A 27,164-nucleotide genomic window follows, 5' to 3' on the forward strand; every position below is an offset into this window, starting at 1 on the left:
AGCCTGACTTTTCCATTACTTTCTTCCCTCTTGTCCATATTTGTGTTGTTTTATTTTTAATGTAAACTTTAAGTAAACTTGTAACTGGTAGCACATAAACCTAACAGGAGTAGTGCAGGCCATCACCCAAAATGTATCTCATCTTCTAAATGAATCTTCTCATGACTAAATGATTCACTACCACTTAAAAGAACAAGATCAAAATATTCAACTATGTAGTACAAAATCCATCATATTCCATTTCCCAAATCTGTTTTTGAAGCAGAGGTGGCAAAATGTTACTTTTAAGACTGTTTTATTTCGTATACTCACGGTAGGCTTTGAAATTCCTTCTTGAAAAGAGGTTAGCCAAAATAAGCAGATTAAATGTGATTTAGAAAGATGATCCATCCCTTCCCAGAGCCAAATAAAGCTAATGAAATGAGACTAGCTTGATCTGTGCTTTGATTCACGAGCCACGCAGGACCGTCTACAAAATACAGAATTACCCCACACTTCATCTGAAGTGGATATTCAAAACAGCTCACAGGAGTTTGAATACACCTCTTTTGAAACTCACTTTCACTTGCTCCATTTTTAGAGCTCTGCTGCAGTTGGTGAGGTTACAGAAAGGATGTGGGAAAATCCTGAGACAAAAGTCAGTAAGGAAAGGAGAAACTTGCAGAGCTCCCAAAAAACTACTGCAGTAACTCCAGAACTGCCTCAAATCTGAATCACAGACAGAGCTCAGAGCTCTGAGAAGGCCACCTGGCCCTAAGGTCAGCAGCATCTCCCCTGGTCCTGCAGAGCACTCAGAGAGCAAGGGGCTCTACCCCTGAGCACTGGCATTTTTCCTTTCAACTATAAATGACACTTTGGAGAGCAAAGATAACAGCAAGGATTTTCCCCTAAAAGGAAGGGTTTGGTTTCATGTCCAAAGAAGATTACCTCAAAAGGCTGCTGTAAGCAATGAGGATTTCAAAGCTTTCTCATATCCTTGTGACACAAAGCACCTTTAGGAAGTTTCATCATCCAAGAAATGAAACCAAGGACTCAGAGGGTACTGAGGGTAAGGAACACAACATCACAACACTGCAGCACTTCCCAGGGAACAATTTGCTCCAGGTTCATGTCAAAGGCCTCTCTCAGTCAAGAGCCTAAATAATGGTCATTACAGCCAGGGAACCAAAGGATGCTGCCACATCATTCCTCTTTGGGAGGGCACATCTTAACCCCAGGCTGACACATTACATAGGCTTTAAATGTTGCTATTTCAGACATTCAGTCTATTCACTGACTGCACATTTGTAAGTCATAGAAACACCAGAATCCAGGGCTACAAAGGGTCTCAGAAGTCATCTGCTTGACTCCCCTTACAGAGTCATAATCAATCAGACCTCCAAATAACCATAATTAAGTATTTCTTGCCTGCCTCTGGTTAGACTCTTGGATTATGGTACAGCCCACTGTGGTTTAGCTCTTAGATGACTACTGCATTATTAAACCTTCTCTTTTTGGCTTCTGTTCTCCGGAGTGGAATTTCCTCCAGACTGATGTTTTCCTGGAAATTTAGACAAATTCAGGATATTCCAGCTACAGTATGCAGGAACACTGCTTCTTCTCTGGGAAGTGATGCTTTTGTGCCTGCAACTCTAAATAATCCCTTCACTCCCTGCTTATCATCATGTCATATCTCACTGCTGCATCTCTAATTTACCACACATGGACTGCTTGAACATTTAAACTTCCAAGAGAAATCTTTCTTTGTGCACATATGTGTATTTATCATTTTGTGACGGTATTAGCCAGACTTCTTTTTCTTTTCATCCACGCGTTCCAGGCATGTGCCTGTGGGAAATTTGGCTTGGTTATTGTGGGGTTTTTTTTCAAATCAGACTTTATGGAGAGTGGAGACACACACAAGCAAATTACTGTGTGGAAGATGAAGGTGCAGATCCACGGTGTGCCAGCTGCTCTGTGTCACCCCTGGCTCTCCTTCCATGAGGGAAAAGGCTGGCAGTGCCCACTGGCAGCCAGCAGACACGTGCACCCCGACACAGAACAGACCAAGCACCACACTTGAGTGTGAGCTGCACACTGAGACATTCCTTACAATCCCTCATTTTGTTCCCTCCTTGTTTTGCTCCCTCAGTTTGACTGCTCACAGCCACTGCGTTCTGTTTCTCCTCATTAAGCATTTCAGGGTTATGCCAGGGCTTTGTTCTCCTTCCCAACAGAGCACAAGGGAGGTGAGAGAACTCAGCTGGGCACCGGGAGGTGGCAAAAAAGAAATAAAGAGGCTGCCCTTGCCTTTTGCAGATGCTTCTCTTAAGATGCTTTGGCTCAGAGCCCTGTGCTGCCACTATTCCAATCTGCCATGTGCAATTCCTGGCATCCATGCAAGGGTTTGTGGAGCTCTGCACTGCAGTTCCCTTCTACTCTCCCTCCCTAAGTACAGTTTTCCTGGATATAAGCAGCAATTGCTTATGTAGGTCATCACTAGATACAGAGTTTAGCTTTAAATCACTGAGACTCTTCATTTTGGGAAGAAGCTGGTGCCAGAACAGAAGGGATTTTAAAGAAAATTCAGTCTCAGAAGTGATTGTGTAAGTTATTACTTAAAGGAGGGATGCAAAATAATCTGACAGTTTCCTTTTATTTATGAGTTAAGGGGGACCATTTCTTCTGGTTTTTGAAGGTAGAAAATAGTAAGCTTTAAAACTCCATGAAGTATTTTTATACATTCTCTCTTGCAATTGATGACTTTCTCAGACTCAGATCAATGAGCAGGCCAAGCTCATTGCTTTGTCCTTCTTATGGTCCTACCAACTGCAAAAAAAGAGAAAAGCTGAACCTTTCAACTGACTGAATGGGAGGCATCAGTGCTCCTTGGAGCTCACATCATCCACTACAGGGATTCTGTTGTCATCCTTGCAAGTGGTAGGACCTGGGCTGGAAAGGAAGGTCAAACCATGTTCCAGTATACAGATATTTAATGTAATAGAGGCAGGTTTGCAAGAGAAGTAAAATAGAACAGATACAACCAGAACAAACTGAAAAGCTCAGGGTCCTTCTGTCAGCTCTCCAATGGAACAAGAAAGCAAAGGCCAAGAGAACTATTGCTTAACTAAAATCAACCTTCGTGTGTGCAGCAATTAAAATATCATCTTAGTTCAAAGAAAAGGGTGTAGAATCTCCTTAAAAGCCAACATTCAGAGTGGTTCCTTTACAAGAAATGCTTTTGTACTGACACTGTGGTTTGATTTTTATTGTTAAACAACCATTTACAATCCTGGAGGGAGCCTGTACAACTCGTAACTATCTACAGATCTGCACATTCTTTCCTACATTCTTTCCTTTTTCCAAGTAAAACTACTTGTGAAGAGTGAATTTACCACTGCTATGTGCATCCCCCTACCAGCTCGGCAGGCACCTCAGCCAGTCTGCAACAGGAACCTCACTCTGCAATCCATGTGAGAATTCCCACACAAACCAGAGAAAATCCTTCCCTGACATTAATCTGGAGTAAAACCTCTCCTATCTCGGTATTCTGAGGATGTGAATGACATTAGCAACACAGAAGTTTTCAGTGATTACCCTGAACGGGGGTGCCCACCATACAGAGAAAAGACTAACTATCAGTTCAGGATTGACCCAAAGCCTGAAATTAAAAATAGTGAAGCAAGTTCAGCTAAGCAAAACAATCATATGAGCATGGCACTCTGTGTACTACCCACAGGCTGAGACTCTGACAGAGTGACCAAGTTAATAACCCACCTCATCTCCATCACTTCCCTTCTGCTTTCTTCATATTTCTCTTTCCACTCAGATACTTCCCTTTCCTTGGCCACAATCTGAAACAAAGAAAACAAAGGGAAAAAACCTCAGTGGATTATACCCATTTCTTAATTGCTATTACTAGCCAGACTAATACGGTACATAGATTTGTAAAACACATTTTACTCCTATTTCAAGCATCTTACCATTTTTATATAATTATATAGCAATGTTAAGATGCACAGAGTACACTTGAGATCTAAAAACATAAAAGATTTATTTTTATATCATATCTGCTTTTCACTTACGTAAAACAAGTAAAACTTGCAGTGTAGCACCTTGTGCTATAGAGTGGCTGAGGACAGTTCCAAGAACAGAACAAGAGGTCCAAAATGCAAAGCATTTGGGAGAACACAGGAAAGAAGGGAACAACAAGCAGCATGTTTTTCCTTTCCCAAATCCTGGAGACAGTTACCTCTGCTCTGGCGAGCCGCAGTGCAGAGTCCAAGTCCTGCTGGGGGTAGAGCAGAGCCGTGGTGCTCTCTGCATCCGAGGCGCCGATGCGGGAGTACAGTGCACTTTTGGAGATGGAAACATCTGCTGGGATAGCAGGTTCTCTCTGTGTGTTTGTTTTTTTAAACACAAAGAAATGAACCATTAAATAGGTGTTTAGCTCATGTTTTCTGGGTGTGGTGCTAGGACTAGAATTCTGTGCACCTCTAAATTACAACAGTTGTTAACACTGACAAGGAGCTCTGAACTTAGCAATCATAAAATACACATTTAGGATCCCTAAGGAACACCAGAAGGGCCGTGATACCCTTATGCAGAGAAAATAAAGACAGCACTGCCATCAATATTTTAAAGTCTTCTCTTAGAAAACGTACAGCTTTTCACCAAAACATCCACAAGAAATGCACATCAGCAGAAGGAATCAGATCTGAAGGCAGAAAGCTTGTTAAGGGGAATTCTGCTTCCATAACAATAAATCAAGAAACCAGAAGCAAGAGGACAGCTCACTTTCTTAGGTCTGACCTGTCAGTACATGGTACCTATCACAAAGAATACCACATGGGAAGTGTGAATATGCAGTGACACTGTTGCCTCACTGGTGTCCAGCATGCGATTAGTCAGTTAAATGAGGCTTTTTTTTGCAGCTGTCAATTTTGCTCATGTCAGCAGCCCAGATTAAAGAGGGGAGAGCAGCATGTGTAATGAGGAGAGCAAAGAACAGGTACGTGACACTGAGATGCAGGAGATGTCTCACAAACAACTTTCGAGGCAAACAACTCAAGCTACAGCACATTAAAACTGAGGAGATGACAAAGGACAGTTCATAGAACCTCAGAAGGGTTTGGGCTGGAAGACACCTTAAAGCTCATCAAGTCCCACCCCCTGCCATGGGCAGGGACACCTTCCACTATCCCAGGGTGCTCCAAGCCCCGTCCAACCCGGCCTTGGGCACTTCCAGGGATGGGGTGGCCACAGCTTCTCCGGGCACTGCCAAGCCCCCTCCACCAAGCCACAGGAAGCCACAGAGAGGGCTGGACCATGAGTGGAGAGGAGAGTCAGGCTGATCAATGCCTTTTACCATCCACTGATGCAAATGGATATTCACATCCTGTTTTTCTGGTGTAGCATTTCCTTGCTGCTGGAAAGGGGATAATGTATTTTTCACATTTGCTTGTTAACTCTGTGCATAAAATAATATATCCTGTTCCTCTGAGTTCACTAATGCAGTACCTAAGTCTTCAGGCTTTACCTGCAGTAATTAAGAGTAGTAATCAACAGTTTTTCAATTACTTTTTTACATGAAAGAGAAAAAAATATTTTCCTATATATTATTGCAAAAGAGGGTGGTGTGGTTTGGTTTTAGTTGTTTTGTTTGGATTTTTTTAAAACAGAATAGCAGCGTCACACTCTACTGACTGAAGCACAGGAATGCAAAAGGGAGTACATAATGTCTGGATGAAGGTTCAGCCCTCATTAATTTCAACATCACATATTCTTGTCTCAATGCTGGTAAAGGAAATTTTGCCAGATGCTATTCCATAAAACATTCATTTCCTCAGAGTTCTTCTCACACTGCCCAGGATCACAGAAATGATCCAAACCCACTGTTAATTCTGTTGTAATCCCTTGTGAGATCTCATATCACACCTGACTGAAGAAGCTGTATTAAAAATTGTATACAATGCACACAGGACCAGATGTTCTGGATATCATATCTGAAGAGAACATGAAGAAACACAAACAACATTACAAGACTAGGCAAGAAAATTTAATTAGAGCAAGAATAACCTAAACAGTACTTACAGAACACCTCACTGCCATCTTCATTTATAGGAGACTCTCACTAATTTGCTTGGTACTTTTTGTTTTAAACCTGGAAGTTAATTGACTCTTACTTCTAGGATTTATGGAGCAGGGTATCTCTTCTCTGTTTGTGCTGCCTTTAACATGAACACCCAAAATAATGATCAATTCCAGCAGAATTAGGAGGTGCAACCTCAAACCCCATGGATTTTCCTACCAGAGAAAAAGCATTCCAAGATTTATCAAAACTGCATAGCCTGTGCTCTTGAAAGTATCTCCAAGTGTACAACAACTACATAGGAAAAAATACACCTGGGACACAAGCTCGGATATGTCTGTAAATGAATAAATACAAAAAATGTACTTTAGTCCCTCCTCAATCACAAGGCAAGAATAACTGGGAGATAAAAATGAGCCATTAGATCATCAAAGCTGTCCTCCAAAGACAGGCCATCCCTCAGATCGATCTGCTGAACTGCATCTGTCACATTTCAAAAGCTTCCTGCAGCTTAATTTGCTGGATCTCATAAAGAGATTGCTGGGAAATACTCATTGTGCCAAAAACCCCACAAATTTCCTCAAGCTCATATAAAAACATGTCAAAGGAACTGCTGGGAGGATGACAATTTTTAAAGAAAGAGACATTTAAAGCATTTAATACACACAGCTGTTTTTATATAGTGCACAACACCTCATTACTACAGGTATGTTTTCTCTAGTTCTCTTTGCATTTGAGTAAACTGTACAAAACAATAGCAATAACGACATGCAAAACAGCTTAAAATTTCCAAAAATGACTATAAAAACTCTTGGGATTTAAGCACTGAGCAGAAATGCTTGTGGCAGTGACCCAACCAGTACCGCCCTCTGGAAACACTGTGCACAAGTCCCCAACTGGGCTCCCTGGCAGAAGTAACCAGTAAAAGTCATCATGGTTTTACTTCCAAAGCTAATTTTACACAGCTCCTAACTGATGCAGAACTCAGAAACTGTTATTTGCTGCCTGAAGAATATTCCTACCCCGAGAAAATAACAGAACCTGACCAACAGGATGATAGTATTACCCAAAATAACCCAATAATAATGCTTTAACACCTAACTGCTGAGAAGGTAAGCAGTTAATTGGGGTAATAATCAGCACAGGGATTTGTAAGTCACTAAACCTCGCACAGAAAGATTAGAGTCTTCAGGGGAATTACTACAAAATGTAGGTCACTGCAATCTTAGTGTAAATATTTGAGAGCTCAACATGCTTCTCTTCCCAGCACCTTTCACAGAAACCAGATATCTGACCAGGAGGGGAGCAGACGCACATCTATTAACCAGCTGCAGTTATCTCACTTCCAGGAGGTCAAAGTGGAAGAAAATAGAGAAATGGCATGAAAATGAAAACTAGTTTTTATCATAGCCGTTAAAGGAATGTGTGTTTAGCCCTGCTGAAAATGAGGCTGCTCTTTCCAAGCACTGAAATGCTGCCTGGGTGTGCACGGAATAATGGACTCTTTAACCAACTGATGTGTGAGCAGACAGGTCAATGCAGGCAAAGTGAGAACCTACTTGTGCTTGCAAATACATGGAAAGGCAAGTAAAACCCAAGCCTGGAAAGTTTTGCTAAAATCAATGGCACTGCTGCTTGAAGGAAATATTCCTCCTTCACTACCATGAGAGACCCCAAGGCTGTGATGCACTAATCCCATTTTTGCCCACGCCTTTCCTTTCAGTCTTTTTTCTTGGACTGAAACACCCAACTCTCTGTCACCTCAGCATCCACAGGGTGCTGGACACAAACCCTACTCAAGCTGCACCTATTAAAAAATTACCTCACGACATCCAAAGGAAGACTGTTCAATAGAAAAGTGTTAATTCACCTCAATGCTGGAAAACAGAAATATTTGGCAATGTAAAAGCAGATGACTGGTCCTGCTGTTGTTGAAGTCTGTGACAAGAATTTTGGGAGTAGCCAAATACCTTCCCTCTGCCTGAGAACAACAAACTCACACCCTTACTCTCACTCCTAGTAGTAGCACAAAACGCTCATATTTAATCTTTATTTTAGGTGACCTAATTTGTCATAACAAGTGCTTCTGTCTTTATTTATCAACTTATTCTTGTTACCCATCCAGGAATGGTTTAGCAAATGTTAAATGTACTTATACAGCACTCAGAAAAGAACGGAGGCCAGCCATCCAGAAGGGAATTCTGCCAGGAGCATCCAAATTTAAGTCACTGCAGTCATCTGCTGGTTTCTATTCTACTTAATCCAGGCCATCAGTCACTGTAGGTCACAAGGAGTGTCATCACAGGCTAATTTAACACCAGCAACCTCCCACTGAAATAGCAAAGTTACACAAGGACAAAAGTCCTTCCCAGCCTAACATGATACCCATGGTATTTGTCTACAAGCACTGATGTAACTGGACCAACATGGGGCTTTTGTCATCATTAACCTGCTGCCAATTCTCTGTCAGAGATGGGAGTTTTGCCTGTTGTTCTCTCCTTACCTCTGCTTATCATTTTGTTATCTTCATTACACAGATTAATGACATTTTCTAAAAAGTCACATGAAATGCATTTCCTATTTCTAAGCTCTAAGGAGTTCAAAACTTGTTCTAGATAAACAGGATGCTGTGAAGATGTTAAACAGCATCTTTCAAATGTAACTTCACATTCTGTAACATTTTTGCAGCTCAGAATCTCCCCTGGGTAGCTCACAAGTAATCACAAACACACAAAACCATTCTCTTCAGTCTAAAATGCTACAATCTGTGAGTTTCTAAATCGTTGGCTGGTTGCAAAAATGCAGATTTTTAATAGAAGTTTTTTGCATAACCCATGAAGAGCATCTAATATTTTGTGCTTCATCTCAGGTGTTTCCTGATGCTGGAGGGCCTGAATCCTGCATGTTCTAGCAAAGTGTTGGGAGGACAAGGAATTTGAGAGAGAATAAGGAGGTAGAGAGGATCTAGAGACCTCGTTCTCTTCCAACACCTGACACTCAGGGGAGCAGAGCAAGCGGACACAGTCACACACAGGAAAATTATTTTTGTTTTTCCTCCTTTGTTCTTTATGTTCCTTATTATTAATTGTAGGCCTGCTTAGTCCTTCTAATGAAGACAAGAGCATCTTTTTCTTAATTAAATACAAGATTGTAGCCACATAGTCTTAAAATCTTAAAATACTCTTAAATCTGTGAGGAACATGTTTACCTTAGTAAATGTATGTGCACAACAGAAACGAGGTGGCTCGTGGGCTATTTAAGGTATATGAAATAAATCACATATGATCACTGTTTTTTCAGAAGAGTACAGTTAACCTTAAAAAAAAATCTTTATGAAGTAGCTACTTAATAACTGATCTTTAAAGATCAGTTATAAAGAAATCCTACCCTGTAACCAGTCCAAATGCTGTTGTGATGCAATGAACTTGATATGATTTAGGATTGGGCAAAGGACTTTCTGCTGACTTATTAACGGACAGTACAAGAGGAGGAAGGCAACTGGAAATGTCTCACTGAAGCAGGACACTGCCATCCCCTCAGCATCCCAATCAGCTGATACCCTTCCCCAAGAAAGTCACATTTATGGAATGACTTCTTCGGCTTTCCAAACACAGCGAGTTCCACGTGCATCCCTACAACAGCAGTGCAAAGCATCACTCAGGCACAACCAGCCAGCATGAGCTGGAAGTAGCAATGAAAAAATAAGATTTAAATCTTTATGAATAAAGACACATTGTGTTGGGAGGCCTTTTTTCCTTGGGAGCTCTGTAGCCCTTCCAACCCTGCTGCAGTCCCTTTCTTCAGATGCCTGAGGGCAAGGTTGACTGAATTCCTCACTTCTAAACTTTGAGGGTCAAAGGTACCTGACTTCAAGCTGAAAATACCAACGAAAGACAAAATGTCCTTGTGGCCAAAGCAGACCTGGTATTCTTCACCATCAAATACTTTAGGACAAATCTTGCTGCAGAGGAATGACAAACCTGGACTGCAGAATCCATCTCCTGCGGAAGAAACGCTGCTGCTTCTTGCCTGTTGTTAATTGGGGTGTGAGTGGGGTGGGTGACAGCATTTTTGTGTCAGCTCTGCTGCCAGCATGCTCCTGGGTGTCCCCCCAGGGCCCAGGGAGCCCCAGTCCCTGCTCCAGGAAAAGCAGCACTCGGCTCCCCAGGCTGGGCACACTCACACACACAGGGCAGGCACAAACCAGGTACCTTGGAGCGCAAAGAGGAGAGGGCAATCTGCCTGGCTAACTTCAGCGCTTCTATCCTCATGGCAGCAAACTCTAACTCCTCCTGTCAAAGGGTTTGGTGGGGAGGCCCCCACAGGGAAAAAAATGTAGTAAGAACATGGTAAAAATGGTTGATGTACTCAAAAATGAAATGTTAGATTTCAACGTGTAATTCAGACAATTTCTGGGTGACAAACACACCCCAAATTCCCCTCAGGATGAGGACGGTGATACAAAAATCCAGGGGTTGGTTAGTTTTGAGATAGCTGTACAGAAATATAACTTTTATTAGGTGATCAGTATGAACAATACTTCATGTAAAAGCAATGTTTTCTGAAGGTAAAGCTGTTTTATCACAGATTCCTCCCCTGTCATTTCCATTTTATGTGAATTTATGCCACATGCTGGTCTCATGTGGCATAAACCTCTCAACCTTTGCTTAAAATTTCACTATAAATATTCCAGAAAATATGTCCTGACATACACAACTGGTCTGCAGATTAATTTGTTTTTCCTACAAGAAACCATGCCAAATTCTGCATTGGAGAGATTTCTAGAAAAACAAAGCCTGATTTTCATTTCAGCAGAATTAAGTCCTAAATCTCAAAAAATGAATCTTTGCACTAAGGCCAGGTGTCAAGACTACTCTCCAGACATCAAGTCCTGTGCTCAAGCTTAAAAAATTTTGCTTTAGAAAGACTTCTGGAAAATAGATACCTTAGAGGTACAGGATAGGTGCTGATGAAATTTAAGCTTATGTATTATATGAATTACATGAGTTAAGTGAAAGTATCTTTGCTCCTTAAGACTTTGAAAGAGAAGAGTTACTTTGAGAAGAATCAAATAATTATTTTAATTCTTTTCTACATCCCCTTCAAGCCTCCTTCCACCCCTTTCAGATGAGGCAAAGCATTCCTCTGCCTGTGTAAGGAGAAACAGAAAGAAGAATGACATTTATATTTCTTCTACAAACCTGAAGTTTCTGAGCAAATACTGGGGGGTTCTTTTCTGCTAGGTCAGGGTCTAGATATTCAGGCTGATCACATATTGAGGCTTTCTTAGATATCCTATTGAGAAGAGCATCAGCAGAGACAAAGGAGTCTTCAGGAGATGTCTGGAGGGTAAAGAGGAGACTAAATAAGCAAGAGAGGTTTTTGCCCAAGTAGTTCAGGCCAAAAGCAAAATGCAAAATTTCTGCACGAAAATGATTCCCAAACTCTTATCATACAGGACTTACTATTTCAATAGCCTCTGGAGTTGTTCCTAGAGTCATGGGCTCTAGGTCTTTCTGCTTGGCCTTGTCAGGGGACTGTAAGTGTGCCTCCTGGCTGGCAGCTAGGACTCGGGAAGCTGGGTGTGGTATTTTCATGCCAGAGGACTGCTGGGCTTCAGGGTCTTCAAAACTTGACCTGGAAAAAGATTGTGTACGTGTTTTCAGGGTGGAGCACAAGGCCTTCACAATTCTGATTCTAGTAACAGCTGAGCAAGTCCTCTTCATCACTTTCATGTATATATAAATATATAAATACATATATATAGATACACACATTGTTTCAACTCAATTTGACATCGTTATATCTCACAACACTTTGCAATATCCTTTCAAAACAATGCACTGGAGACTGCTAAATAAAACCAGTTCCATCAGAAATGTCACATTCCTTCAACATTTCTCACTTGCCTTTTTAGCCCTTCTCATTGTAACCTACCTCTCTCCCAAAACACAACTCTTACTAACAAGAACAGATGTCCTTGACTAGCAAAATTATTGGAAGTAAAAACAACTCCCACATCCTGGTCTTATGAACAAGAGTCCTTGTTCAGAAAATGTAACCAGGAAAAGCCAAATGAAAAATTGCAATTAACAAATTTCTAGATTAACATGAAAATTGCCTCAGTATCTGAGGAAAAAGCTTTATGTAGGAGGCCACTGTCCAGTGAAACAGTTGCCACTGTGACTCTATTTAGTTAGAACGTGAAGGAGAAATAGATGTCCTTACTCCCTCGCATCATGAAACTTGTGCATCTTTGCCCCCTGTTCTCTATCATATGTGCACACAGATGGGAATCTATTTTTAAACAAATAACTTGGCAACACAGAGGCAGGGAGAGGAAGAAGTGCCTGTGTACGTGCTCTGAGGGTAACGCACTCCCCTGCCACCCTCTTCCACTGCTGGCAGTGACCTACCCTGAGCAGGGAGTTGTGGAGTCAGACAATCTGATGGGAGGTGATTTCACTGGGCTCTCCTGCTGTGCATCAAACATTAGGTACAAGGACTGTTTCTTCGGGGTGCTATCATCCTGCTGGCGACAGGGAAAGAGAAACTCATTAAGCAATTCACCCATTCTCCATTAAAGCTAATTCAGGTCACTGAAGCCTTCAGTGAGCAAATGACAGAAAACTAATAATACAGGGTTGTAATGCTGATACTGAGATGGACCCTTTCAGGAAGAAACCATCAAAGGACAAAACCTAAACAGTTCACTCTTTGTAGTGGCTCTCCTCCCACTTTGGGGTTAATCAGATTTCTCTGGTCCTGTCAGGCAGGAGGCATCCCCTGGCTGAGGTTACTAAAATATTCATTGAAAATTCTCATTGGTTTAAGTACCTGGCATACATGCCTGATTTTCCTAACTTCCCCAGTGAATATCCCCTCACTGGATCCAGTCAAGCTATCAAATCCATGGATTAAAAAGAAGGTGAAAGAAATAATAATGTATAGTTCTGCATTCCATACTTCACACTAATTCTGTTTCTCTCCTGATTCCCTCCAGCTTCTTCAAAGTTTTACTCTCAGTTTCCTAAATAGTTCAATAGTTGGTGTAGACAGCTCTGCATTCTGCACTGCTGGAAATACTGATTGGCTTTGAATCTCCTGAAAGAACTACTATGATGCTAGCTTTAAAATAAAAACATAAAATGGAACAAGCTTTACAGGACACAGGACAACAGAGCACAGGCAATTTACCCCAGTTATGCCAATTTCAAGGAACTGGTTTTGCAAATTTGCTGCAGGCAGATTATAATTAATTTAAAGGGTGGTGATGCTGAGGGCATTATCAGGATGGTATATTATGACAAGGGAATGCAAATGAATGGAAATGGAGGTGAGAACTTACAGGCACAGAGGAGCCTATTTTCTCCATATATTCTATTTCATATGAGTTGCCATATTCCAATTCTGCAACAGAAACAAGAAAAAGTGGTGTTAATACATGCCATGCCATGATTTTTGCAGAAGTAAATGAGATCTCATTGACAAGGGCCACTCCCACTCTGCTCAATACCTTCCAATGACATATTAAAAATAGGAAATACAGAGAGAAAACAGAAGGTGCACTGATAGTCACTGATTTTCAACAATGAACCTATGACACATTCCAAGCAGATCATCTTGCCAGAAAAAAAATCAGCTTTTCAATTTGCCCCAGGGACCAGAATGTTAAGAAAGTTTCAGAGTCATTTCAGAGTACAGACAACTTTAACCCATCACGTTATCTTATCACAGAAAACACATTTTTTCAATAATTGGCAGTGTTGAATCCAATTTCCTTAAAAAAAAAAATTTAACAGCTGTTGAGAAATTAATTAATTTCTATTTCTTCATGTTTATCACACAATTCTTAATTACAACCAACTACTGTGATATCACTTAAGAAAAAGATACCTAAAACACCTGAATGCTCATGGACCAGGGGTGAGTCACCAGCCCAGCTTACTGGGCTGTTCTCACATTTTATTTTCAGAGAAATGAGTCTAAGGCAGGAAAGTTTACAAAGAACCCTAAGTCTAAAATTTAATAAAAATGCAAATCTTAACTGCTTCTCTGTTTCTAATCTCCCAGTTACACTGGAGGGAATAACACAGCATTTCTTCCCAACCCATGGTCACCCAGTAGCTGATACAGCAACTGAGAGATCTAACACAAGAAAAGAGATCATACCTTCCTGCACTCAAATAAAAGCAAACTTCTTACAATGACAACCTAATTTAAGAATTAAAAGCATAATTAATTTGTCCAAATGCTGTACTTTATTCTATTTTCATGACTTAATTCAATAAACCACTTGCATAATTTGATTTCCATTGTAAAGAAATCCTAAGGAATGGCACAATAGCATTTGCATTATGATAAAATCATGTGCTTAAATCCATCTAGATTTGGACAGCTTTTGAAAAGTAGGGCTTGCATTAGGAAGATGATGACCATCATTGAAATGTTTAAAAACAAACAACCCTGAAGGTAATCTCTTGCCTGTTTTGTTGATTAAAAGAGTTTTAGAGGGTTCAATGTGATTTTACAATGCTTGATTTATGTTTTTTAATAATAAAAAGCAGTGCACAAGGACTGTAATTCCACAAGTTATGTCTTTTGTCAAACAACCACTGAAGAGGAAGAGCCACCAACTCTAGTACTTGTTGGGGATATTCACAGTAAACCTTGCAAGTGTAGAGAAAGCTGTAATAGCAGGCTCCTCACATTTAAATTCCTAGCACCATATGTTTAAAGTGGTAATAGGGAGCCAGGCAAGATGGACAACCTCCTGGTGTCAGATACCAGCGATATCCTATCTCACTCACTCTTCTTCCCAGTGAAAGCAAAACCCAAACTGGAAGGATGAATTCAAACCCTCTACGAGGAGCTGAACTGCAGGATAAAGCCTGAAATCCCAGGTAACAGCAGCGTTTAGAAACTGCCTTTCTGTATCCCATTTATCTCCAAGCAGCCCAGTGAGGTGCATCAGGAGCATTTATGGAGCAGCTTTATGCTCCAAAGAGCAATCCCTGAGTGTCCAGGCAGGCTCACGGGCAGCAGACGTTCCGGCACTGTCCTCTGCTGGCACAGCCACAGGGATCCTCCACCTGCCTGCAGCACTGCCAGCAGCTCTGCAATCCCCGTCCAAACTGACTGCTGGGACAACACAGATTTAACTTTACTGCTGAGAAAAAAAAACCAAAAAGGCAGGACACAGATGGAAATAGTCCAAGTAGAAACAAAAGGAGTAACGCGGCTGGCTAAACGCAGTTTGTTTCGTCTCACTGCTCTCAGGAGTCTCCAGCATAATTCCTCTCTCTCCTCTCCTCTCAGACATCATCTCCCCTCCAAAATCTCAGGCTCTGGTTATCTCTACACATTCAACATTAGAAAAGCCCAGGCTATCCCACGAAGCAAGATAATTATCTTTTATAAACACGTACAACAGACTTACTAAGTGATGTCCTCCAACTCCTCCTACAAATAGCTGCAAGATTACATCAGAATTTTCTGCTAACAATTACAGCTTATTTCGGGTCTGTGCAACAGGAAAATGGCAGCAGCTATAGGCAGTGCCTGAAACAGATGAGGGCTGGATGCACGGGCCGATTCAGGAGCTGGGCTGTATCTGTACCAAAGCAGTGTTGTGTTACAGGGTAACACTTACACGGGTGTCTGGGAGTGGTAAAAATACCTGCACTGAGAAACAGCCCTCAAATTACTCAGAAACTTCTCAAAGCTGCAGGAGCAAGACTGTGAAGGGGAAAAAATTATTATTTTTAAGAGATGTGAAAAGCGGAAGCATGGTTGATTATAATGAGCATGCAATCTGAAACCCCGACTGTACCATGCAGCACACAAGAGACAGGACAATTACCATTTAATTAGGAGCTTTGCTCACTTTCTTCTACCCACTTGGAAAGCTAAAATGATTGTTTCAGAGTGTCTCTGTATTCTTTTGCTCCGTTTCCTTCCATATAGTTTCCATTTTCCCAGATTTAGGGGGGCTTATTTTCTAAAAGGTGTTTCTTTAAGTTATTTTTTAAAATTTAAATTTAAAATAGAAACAGGGAAGTCAGTGTCTAAAATTTATAATTTGACAACGAAGCCAAATGAATTCATCTAGACTGAAATACTTATCTGTTCAGAAGAAGACTCGACAGATTTCCAAAAAGCCTAGGGTACACGAGCACATGCATATGAACAAAAGCACTGTGATTGTTGTTGTTTTTGATGTCAAACACCTTGACCTACAAGTTTAGCAGTTCTTAATCAGTCATAAATTTAGACCCAGCCTAAAATGGCATAAAGGAGATTTAATGGCAGACTGGGACAGGGACTGAAAGGTTAGGGGAAAATACATGAATTCTGATCAAGAAGAAAAAGTTTAAGCCAAGTTAAACTCAAACATGCTTCCACCCACAAAGCTGAACATCTGCCTTTGGAGCAGATGTTGCAAAGCAGAATTCCCTTCGGTAGCCCCAAGGAAGGCCACACACAAATTTTCTTAATTCTGTCTCTTCCACATTTCACAGACCTGGAATGACAGTTCTCTAAACAGAAACTTCCACCTTTAGCTCACAAATGCTTACAGGAAGGTATGGCAGGAAAAACATTAATAGGCTGATCTAGTAGGGAATTTTATCTGGAAATATGAATGGTAACTATCTTATGCAGGGGATATCCTGGACATCCTTATGCATAAAGATACCTGGAGCCCAGGAAGCTGGAGGAGAGATGGAATGTTAAGGGTATTAATGCAATACAGAAAATTCGAGCAGAATTTTGACATGGGACCTTCTCCCATCCAGGTTAAGGAACAGGCTCAGGCAGAATCAGTAGCTCAGTGACTCTGGAGCAGTATCAGACCCCAGTCTCCTGTGAAGGCACTCAGAGAATACATTGCACGCAGAGAAGAACAATTAATCACACAAAGGAAGCAAAAGCCTTTCTCTGAAGTCCCCTCTTGTTTCCCTTTAAGCATCTTCTCTGCCCTGAAAACTCAACGTTGGACTACTGGGGTCTTATATTCAGCTCCCCATAATTGCCACGTTCCCCAGAATGGCCCAGAGAGCAGCATTTGTAGGGTTCCCTAATAAAGAGTCTGCATTCAGCAGAGTACAGGCCAACATCCTCAGCCTAACCAAACCCCCTCTCTCAGTAAACATCCCCCTGGCTGGAGCAGACAGTACCCTCTGTGGGAGAGCTGAACTTGGTCTCGTTGACGAAGGTGGACAGGTCAGAGGGCTGTGGGTAGTCCTGCTTGTCCGTGTTCAGGTCCACAGTCATGCAGGTCCACTTCTGACCCGTCACGGAGGACGCCAGTTTCTCCTCATCCGTGGCATGAACCACTGTGGAGATGACAGGAGGTGTTTCTGGAGTTGGCAGTGGAGTAGGGTCCTGCAGCAAACAAGAGCCAATTAATTCCATTATCTTTCACTAACACACGAAACAGCTCAATCTCTGAATTCCTCTGCACCGCCTGAGCCATCTTTTTAATTCCATAATCTCTGCTGCAGCTCTGTGTAAAATACCTAATGGAAAATACCAACTCTACCAGCAGCAAGTTTTCCCAGTATAACTAAGCTCTTTGATGATACACTTGCATTGCAAAGCTGCTTTGATAACAGGGAAGAAAGAAGATCCAGAGCTGTTGAAATCTGTCAGGCACTTGACACAAGTGGCACACATCATCCATCACTGAAGTCTCTGACTACCAAAACTGACTCTGTAGGCTTCCCTCATAGGAGCAAACCTTCCTAGGTCCACGAGGTCACGAACCCTTTCCCCTTTCTTCACTTCTATGTTGTCAAGCAACACAAATAAAAGGGCAGGATGGATAACAGGAAGAGGAACAGCAGCGTGGAAGGAGCTGTGCCACATCAAAGCAGTCAGGCCTTTGTAGAAGAGCAGCTTTTGTTAACTTCTCTTCCAAGAAAACCACCTGCCAGCAGTTTACAACATGGAATCAAACTATCCAAGCACATGTTCCTGGTAGATCAGCCCACTTGGTTTATTTCTGTTTCCTTTCCAGCCCACCAATTTGGTGCGTTTAGTTTCTTACTTCCTAATCTTAAAATTCCAGGGTGGATAGTGATGTCTCGTTTTTCAGACAACTGACTGAACATATTTATTCCTATCCTTGCTCCATCTTAACTCAGGGCTTTCCAAAATACATTTGCTAATACTCTAACTGGAATTCCCAGGGCAAATACTAGATCTGTGTTGTATACACACTTCTAGAGACCAAAAGGTTAATGCCTTATGGTTATAGCTTAATGCACTATACGTGGACACCAATAAACAAAACTCTCTTCTGTTACCAAATGTACAATTCCACAACTAAATTAATTAAATTCCCCCTTTTTTGCCCCTTCAAGAACACAAATTACATGCATCAAAACAAAGCAGCACTTTACCTGAGAAGGAGGATCTGACAGCGGGGATCTTTTTGGTGATTTTTTCACCCTAAATGTATCACTGAAAATAAAGGTCACACTGTTAATATGGTAATAGCAGCAAGAATCAGGTCACTTCACACTTAGCAAGAGACAGCACAGACAATGCAACCTCTGTAAGCCCTTCTGCATTAAAATCCCATCCATTAGGCAGCAGCACCACAGACAAACATGCCATGGGTACATATTTCTGTCATGCACTTGGAACAGGCCTTGATTCCCCAAAAGCTGAGAACAGCAGGATTGCCATATTTTTCATGCTAACTCCTCACACATTCACAGGGCAGAGTTACTGCTCGGCTGCAGTTCAAATCCCTGCTCCACCACAGGCACCCTCTGGGGCCCTGTGGAAATGATTTGGCTTCTGTCTGCTTCAGTTTCCCATCCAAAAATTAGGTCTAACCCACACCTTTACCTGAGAATTAAAACTGTGATAAACTTAGGCTCCAATGACCCCAAAAACCATGAAGAAAAAACCTGGTCTGCTTTAGATGAACAGAATAAAACCATCTGAGGCAGATGCTGTTCCCCAGGTGCCAGAACAACCTGTGTCATTACAAATGGGCATAACAATGTTTTTAAAAACAAATACAACAAGAAATATGGCAATTCTGCTTCCAGTTCCCCCAACACCTCACAGTGCAGACTGGGAGCATGAACACTGTAGCCCTCCAAAATCCCACAGGTTTCAATCAAGCAAAAGGAATGAAGAACACACATTATGTCATGATGGTGGATAATTATGAATGTTGCCTTTATGTTTATTCACAATTGGCTAAAATATTTTCTAACCAGAAATAAACTAATTCTCTATCTGTTCTCTTGATGCACATTGCCAGAGTTATTCAAAACCATTTATGTTATGAGCTACAAGAGGGAGAAAAATACCACAGCAAACTCACTGAAAAAGACTTTATGTTTGAACTGAGATGCAGTGGCAAAAATTAGTGCCCACCAGCTCATCCCTAAGCAATGATGGCAAGGTTGTCACTAGAAATTCTAATGGTGGGTTTCAATTGGCAGAGGGTAAATCAATACCACTTCTAGAGGGGAAAATAAATTGGGCAGCTGAATATTGGTGTGTTCAATGCCATTAATTATCCAGTTACGATGACAGAATTAATAAAGATAACTTTTTCCTTTAAGAAGGACAAGCACTTTATGCAGTAGTTACAAAGAATTGACTGTGCAACGTTGTTCAATGGTAGAAATAAAACTTCCATATTTTAGCTCAAGGATACAAAATCTCTATAGTTTTTAAATGAGGATCTTCTTTGATAGGCAACAGATAATGAGGCAACAGATTCCTCAAACTCATTCACAGTCAGGCATCTTACTTAAAATAGCTTTCATATGTGCAAGTGAAGTGAAATCATTAACATAAAAGCTTCATGCTGAATAATAACTGATCATGCTGCAAAATAAATAAGTAAAATTAAAAAGCCCATAAATCAAAGAGGAAATTTGAATTGTTAGCTTAGAATTACTTACAACAGAGAACATACAGACATCACATCTTCTACCATCCTAAGACAAATAAGACAAAGAAAAGAGAGACAGACAGAAGGAACTGACAAAAAAGATTAACCTACAAATACTCTGTTAATGTGTTAAGGCAATCTGATCATGCATATTTTCTACCTGTATAATCTTAACCCCTACTTCTTATTGTGAAATACATGAGGAGAAAAAAAATATTCATCAAGTCCTTCAGTGTTTTCCAGTTCAATGCTATACTTCTGACACGCTTTCATCTTATAGAACACATTTTTCAAAGCTGACACCTTCAACTTCCTTTCAACACACTAACTGTCCTTGCCTTCGTGATGGAGGCCACCTGCTTGCTTTTCAAAACACAGTATTTGTTATTATATGAGATGCAAAACTGTTCCTGAATGGCAGCTAAGCTTAAGGAGAGGGCACGGTTATTCCTGGTTTTGTCCTGTTTGCTGATGTGTTGTGACAGCACAGAAAAAGCTACTTGACCATTTCAAACCATCTACCCAGGTCAGGATGGAAAATGACATTTCTTTAAATCTCAGCTGTTTTGGTTCTCTCCAAAACCTAACCTGGTGTTCTGACAGAGCAAACTGGTATCTCCCAAACCAGAATCAAACCTTGCCAAACAGCTTAGGCTAGGAAAAGTTCTCATTTACTTATAAGCTTAGCAGCTTCTGCTCATCTCTCCTCATGTGCAATGGTCACGACAGCTGGCACCTTCCATTTCTAAACAGCCTCCAGCCATCCAAGAGCTTCCAGAGCAATGCCTGCACAAGCAGTGTCTCTCCAAACCACCTATTTTTACTCATCACTGTGAGCTGGCACTGGGGAGGCTTTTTGATCACCTCCTGTTTCAGGTAACACATTTGAAAAAGGCATTTTGTTACTTGTCACAGTTAACAGTGCTTACACAGGTACCTGCATCTGCAACTCACATCTCCTTTTTCTACTCCTCTGACTCTCTAAAGGCCCTACAAAAAGAAGCTTGATTCAAAAGGAATTAAGTTCTTTTCTACAAAGCTCCTCTTTTCTTTAAAATTTTTCAAACGTTATGGACAGATTCTCCAATACTTTATTCCAAGAGGCAACAGGGATTTTCCTCTCTCCATGGGTAATTAATTAATATTCCAGAAGCCAATTTATTAGCATTAATTCCTTGCCTGTGCTTAGAGAAACAGCTCTCTGCATATTCACCTCCCTCAGTAATGTGTCCCACTCATTACCTGTATCTTCCACAGGCAGCTGAGGCTTTATTTCTTGCTCTGCTACGTCTGCAACAACTGCTGCTGCTGCCGCTTCAGGGGGTGGCTGATGCTCAGCATCACCTGAGCAATGTGATTTGTCTCCAAGCAGCTCAGCACTCAGGTAGACGACCAGAGAGCAATTTGTATCAAGCTGACACCTCTTCTAAAAACCTCATCTTTTCACAATGCTTAGACTACTGCAGGTTTCATTCAAGAACAAAAATGGCTAATTTTTATTGATTTGACACATTAGACTGAGCACATGGCTCAGACTCAAAGTAGTGCATTAAACTCATGCCTGGCTTCCTCACCTCTAATCTAGAAATCACTGCCTTCCACATGAGGAACTCATTTTCAAACTGGTCCATAGGGTTTGATTTCTGCACCCCTCAACAGTGCTAATAATCCCTCCTGCCACTGCCTCCCCTGGCATCCCCTAACAAGCCTTAGGGTAATTTTCTTCTAGAAAGTACCACAGCTGCAGGCTGCAATGTGTTATTAATATGCAGAGTCTCCTCTCTGTAAAAAAAAAACAAACCCAAAGAACACTTGCAAAAGCAGGTTATGGGGCTGCAGTGAGCAACACACAACACAACACAGTGAAAGCAGTGCCAAGCACAGGCTGGGAATTCCTGCAGCCCTCCTGACCCAAGAACTTGTGAGCCCTGAGCTGGGGAAGATTCACTTCTCCCCCATGATAAAGACCAGCAGCGAACTTTGTGATTCTAGGATGGGGTTTTCCTGTGATTCATTTTCCCAAGGACAAATGTGGCTTAGCAAACGCTCTGTAAACTCATTTTGCCCCTAAATTAATAACTTTGGAATTCTTTCCAACATTCAAAGCAGATGGGAGAACCCAAGAGGCCCACACTGGGGGTCTGTCAACTCCAGCTACTGGAAGACACAAGGAGACTCCAGCTGGTTGCAAAAACTTAAGGATCTGGTGATGTTAAATTCCCCTCTACACTTCCCCAGTAAGATTCAAATTGTTCTGCTCTTGCTGTCAGACTTTTAAATCTTCTTGGTTTGGACCAAACCAGTTTGGACTGCAGGTTTGGAAAATGTGTCGTTTACCACTAAATTTCAGGTATACCTCAAAAAGAAGCAATACCAGAAAAAACCAGGCTCCTCTCTCAAAGAACACAACTCAACTTCACAGTGGTCTAAACTACCCATAATCAGAAATGCCCCTAGGAAGAAAATAATAGCACAAGCTTCCTCAAATCTGACAAGGGAATTGAATTAGAAGCTTAGAAGGCAGGAGGCTGTTCAGAAAAATCTGAATAACCTCCATCTCATCCTGCACAGGAGGTCAGCTTTTGTACTGCTTTACATGAAGCATGTTATCTTCTTATCTTAAACTGGCATTTAAAATTTTTGTTCCCATTTTTGTCAGCTAGCTGGAATATTTAAACCATAAAGGGACATGAACTGAGATACTGTCTTATAGATACACACAGGAGATCAATTTCAGATATATGGGATATAAACTTAGTGGTCACCAACTCAAAATAACCATATCTGAACAAATAAAGCAACATGCAAATCAGCAACCAGCCACAGGGATTTTTAATCAAATATCTAAAACCAGCAATGTAGAAAATTTATCCTGGAATTTGTCACCTATGTTTAAAAGCTTAGTATTTCCCTAACATGTAGCAGTTTTGGAGATTTTAAACTTTGTGCACAACTGTAAGCTCTCTCACAAAAAGGAATTTTTTCACATTTTTTAGTTGTGTATGTAAAAAAGAAAACATTTCAATACTGCACTCTTCTGTTTCAGTTTATTTTCTTTTAAATACCATAAATCACTGGATAAAACCATTTTCCTGCTGTTTGCAGTATGAGATTTGTCACTGCCTTACTATTTCACATCCCACGCTCAAAAACAATGATTCATGAAATAGTTGTGCTGGCGTGATTACTTTGATCATCTTAAACAGCATCGATTTCCCAGGATGAGATCACAGAAAATTGGGTACGAACCTGATAAAATTACAATTTAACCAGGTTCAAAACTACACGGAGTCCAAAGACTTAAAAAACGCCGTTGCCTAATGTGGGTTGGTAGCTCTGGAAATATCAAATTATTGAGGAAACAGGTTGAGGGAGAGCAGGAACAGCCTCCCAGCGTTGACTCCAGCTGTGACCACCAACATCCACGGTCATCTCCCTCTCTCTATTCAAATATAAATCCTGTGTAACTGTGCTAAGGGGGAGGAATGGGCTGCTTCTATTCTAGAAACGTCTCTGCCCTTTAACTTACGTTTTTAGTGGCGTCTTCTTCTTCTTGGCAGGTTTGTTCAGGCTGTCTCCTTCCGTTCCATTCGTTTCGTTGGCACTGGCTGGTATCTCAAAGGAAGCTGGAGATTTGGAGGGTGAGCTGGCTATCTTAGAAGATGACTTGAAAGGGTCAATGGAGTCCTCACACATGTCTGGCTCGAAGCTGTACGTTTGTTGGGGCAGTTTGGGCGATTCCTGCATTTTTGTACTGGATGAGAAGGGGTTGAAATTGGGATCATCCCACTTGTCGATATCAAAAGTGTAAGAGCCTTTTGTAATGGGGATTTCATTTGGGTCAGTGGGCGACTTGGTCGGGGTGGTTGGAGCATTGTCAAGCTTCTCCACCGGTTTTTTAGTCTTTGGCCTCCGTAGCGGCATTTTAGCACCAGGCTTTTTCCCTGCTTTTTTGGGAGGAGGAGTGCTCTCCTGCTGGTCTTCGCTCCCCCCTTTCTCCTCAGAGTAATCGAACTCCAGCCTCAACGCAACGCCTTTGACGGGAGGGTCCTCCTGTCCCCCGGTGTCCGGCGGAGTCACCTCCACAGCCTCGGGGGCCGTTGTTAGAGGTAGTGTTTTCCTGCTGGCAGGGGGAGAGTTCTGCACCTTGCCACCTCCGGAGCTAAATGCACTAATCCCTTCGAAACGGTCCGGATCCAAAGGGTCGGATCCTTCAGGCACAGGCGGGGCCTCCTCTTTCTCAGCAGAGATTTTGGAAGGTTCAGTACATTCGGGCTTTGCTGAGTCAGCCTTCACCTCAGATGCTTTATCCTCACAAGCTGCGTGGCCAAGCTCAGGAGGTTCTTGTGGGGTTTCCTTCACCAGGGGAGCATCCAGAGGTTTTTTGGCTGACTGCTTCTTTTTTAAGGAAGCTGGTCTGGGTTTTTTCGTTCTCTTGAGGGTACTGGAAGCACTGCTCGAACCAGTACCGTACACATCTGCTGACGGTGCTAACGTCTCACTGTTGCCAAGGTAAGATGCTCCATCAAAATCACTGGCCTGCAGGCTGAGAGATCGAGACAACGTGGATTTGGAAACTGGGACTGAATCCGTGGATTTTCTCCGGACATTTGCTTTGGGGTCACGATTCTTCGGCTCTGCAGAGCTCGTTCCTAAGGCATGGAGAGAATCGACCAGCTCGATGTTATCAAAGTCCAAGTTGTAGGTTCCACTGCTGGCTATGGGCTTGTCCTCGTCGAAGACAGTGGAGAAAGAATGGGGAGGGGGACGGAAAGGGCTCTCTTGAACTGGTTCACTGTGTGACACATCGGTTACGGGTTCAGCTTCTGAACACAGTCCTGTGGGAACACACAGAAAACTCAGCGGACTTCAAACACATTTTTACAACTGGGGCTTAGGAAGTTTTGTTACAATCTAATATTACTGCAAGTAAAAGGCATTAAAATCATACAAATTCACTAAGCAAACCGAAGTGACTTTTCCAATATATGAACTAGATTAGGGGAAAAAATAGATCTGTTTTCCCCAGTACAGGATTCAAGGCAAGTGTCACAAAAAGACAGAATACATATTTGCAACAGCCTCTAAAGCACCTCTTCTAAACTATCACTTACAGAGATGGGTATCACCATAATGCACTAAATATTCCAAATACCAGAAAAACTGCACATAAAGCACTTTTTTACTCCCATTTTCTACTACTACAAAGACTCACACAATCATGTCAGAGCTCTTATGCTCTGTAAATTGACTGGTGCTTCGGTAATTACATGTTGACCTTAAGTTTTGTTTCCCATGCGCTATTTTTACCAATTTACCCAGAGGAAAATGGCTTCCTCTCCACAATCCATCAATACTGCTCCTCTATCTGCCCCAAGCACTCAATATACTCTACTCTGACCTCATAATTACAAGTTTATAATTAGAGATGAATAATTGAGAACTTAGTATGAAATAAATTATGGTAAAGGTAAAAAAAAAAAATTCATTTAGAGAACTCCACAAATATTTTCAGTTGAAAAATCTTCCTTTAAAAAGCTAGAAGCTCCCTACAGATTATTTAAACCAGGTTTTTCCAAGTGTAGTTCTAACTTGTTGATGAAAAGAAAATTCTGTAGAGAGATTTATATGTTAATACTCTTAATCCAAGCAGCTTTCCATTGCAATTAAAGGTTTTCTTATTGAATGGAACCCTAAAATGATTTATAGAAGTCTCTTCACCCGGGATATAACAACTCTATTGGACAAAGTAGAAAAAGACAAGAGTGCATAACAAAAAACCAGAAAATCTATAGGTAGGAAAGCATGAAGGTGAAGGTCCTTGCTGCCCTCCAGCTCATTTGGCTGATTATCCAAATGTTTTACAAATCCTGCATGTGGTTTGCTCCTGCTGTGACTGTACTACACTGATGTGAATGTACCACGGTCACCTCTGTCCCTGTGTGTCTCTGTGGGGTACCAGAGACCTGGGACAGCTCTCCCCAGCTCCCAGTTCAGGCTGGGCTCAGCCAGCTGCTCTCAGCTCTCACCGAGGAACAGAATGCCCCCGTGTTTCCTGTTGAAGCAACACAGCCTTCTTCACGTTGTCATTTTTTTTTAAATTATGCAATTATAAAGAAAAACAGTCATACAAAAATGAATGCTTTGCTCAACCCTAAAGGATTTCAGAGACATTTCCGCTCATCCTTTTCATACCAACCCTGACATGTTTTGCAAAATAACTCTCATTTTGCCCCGCCACATTCATTAACAGTGTTCATAAAAGCAATACAGACAATCAATTATTATTTTAGTGAGAAGCTATGAATGGATTAAGAACAGGGGAAAAAATTTTCCTTTGTTTCAGAAGAAATTGTATGCCTGCTCAGAGACTGCAAGAATTATTATTTATGGGTGTAGAGGACAGAAAAGGATTTAAGGGAATTGGACACATTTCCCAAAGTGGCACCATGTACTTTCAGAGACTGTCAGAGGGATGACAGCTATGCAGTTTCTCTTTCAAGACTGTGAAAGTTCACTAGGCTACATCAATTAAAATAATATTCTAATGTGTTTTTCTGCTAAATGAATGCTAATATCGTGGCAATACCTCAGAACAGTTTATTTTTCTCCTTAATCCCCACTGGTTTGGGCTTGGTTTCAGCCTGGCTGAGGAGTCATTAATTAGGCTTCGTTTGCCAGTCGAGCTGGTGCTCACTTCACACACACATCACTTTGTGACACTGATGGGACTCCTGTTAAGGGCACTCAGAGAGTGCCATAAACCTCCAGCATTAGCGTAATCTGTCCCTTTCACCCTGAAAGGAGAATGGAAGGCACTTCAGGGGAATACATCACAATAAACACTGGGATGTCAGCGGAGTACAAATGTAGGTCAGCGTGAAATGGAAGTGGGATCTGAACAAGGAATCGTTTGCAGTTATGCACTGTTTTCATTCCAGCCTGCGTCAAAGCCCTCAACAGCACCGAGGCCCCAGTTCAAAGCAGTATAAACAGGCATTAAAACAAAGTAAAATAAAATAAAATAAACCACTGCCCCGCAGGACTTGGACTGTAAATAAGAGGCTGAGGTTTGGGATGCATCACGCAAAGGGAGCGTGCAAGCTACTCTCAACAAACCAGCACTTAAATTCTGTGTGCTCCACACAGTGCAGGGCTTTAATCTCCTTT

General features: G+C 41.5%; 1 protein-coding gene across 5 annotated transcripts in view; it reads right to left on the minus strand.

Moving 5' to 3' along the window:
• TACC2 (transforming acidic coiled-coil containing protein 2) overlaps positions 1-27,164 on the minus strand; it is a 118,537-nt gene that overhangs the window by 8,352 nt on the left and 83,021 nt on the right. The window contains exons 8-18 of one of the 5 annotated variants that reach the window (XM_020583894.2): positions 23,524-24,832; positions 20,005-20,040; positions 18,475-18,535; positions 17,248-17,455; positions 13,419-13,480; positions 12,487-12,602; positions 11,536-11,707; positions 11,272-11,412; positions 10,282-10,362; positions 4,232-4,375; positions 3,757-3,833 (exon numbers count right to left, since the gene is read on the minus strand). In XM_020583894.2, the coding sequence (XP_020439483.2) occupies positions 3,757-3,833; positions 4,232-4,375; positions 10,282-10,362; positions 11,272-11,412; positions 11,536-11,707; positions 12,487-12,602; positions 13,419-13,480; positions 17,248-17,455; positions 18,475-18,535; positions 20,005-20,040; positions 23,524-24,832 (2,407 nt within the window). The remainder of the gene's footprint in view (positions 1-3,756; positions 3,834-4,231; positions 4,376-10,281; positions 10,363-11,271; positions 11,413-11,535; positions 11,708-12,486; positions 12,603-13,418; positions 13,481-17,247; positions 17,456-18,474; positions 18,536-20,004; positions 20,041-23,523; positions 24,833-27,164) is intronic. The other 4 variants (XM_019292850.3, XM_020583895.2, XM_020583896.2 and 1 more) reach the window with 4 other exon arrangements.

The sequence above is a fragment of the Corvus cornix genome, chromosome 6, assembly GCF_000738735.6.
Source record: "Corvus cornix cornix isolate S_Up_H32 chromosome 6, ASM73873v5, whole genome shotgun sequence".
NCBI classification, from domain to species: Eukaryota; Metazoa; Chordata; class Aves; order Passeriformes; family Corvidae; genus Corvus; species Corvus cornix.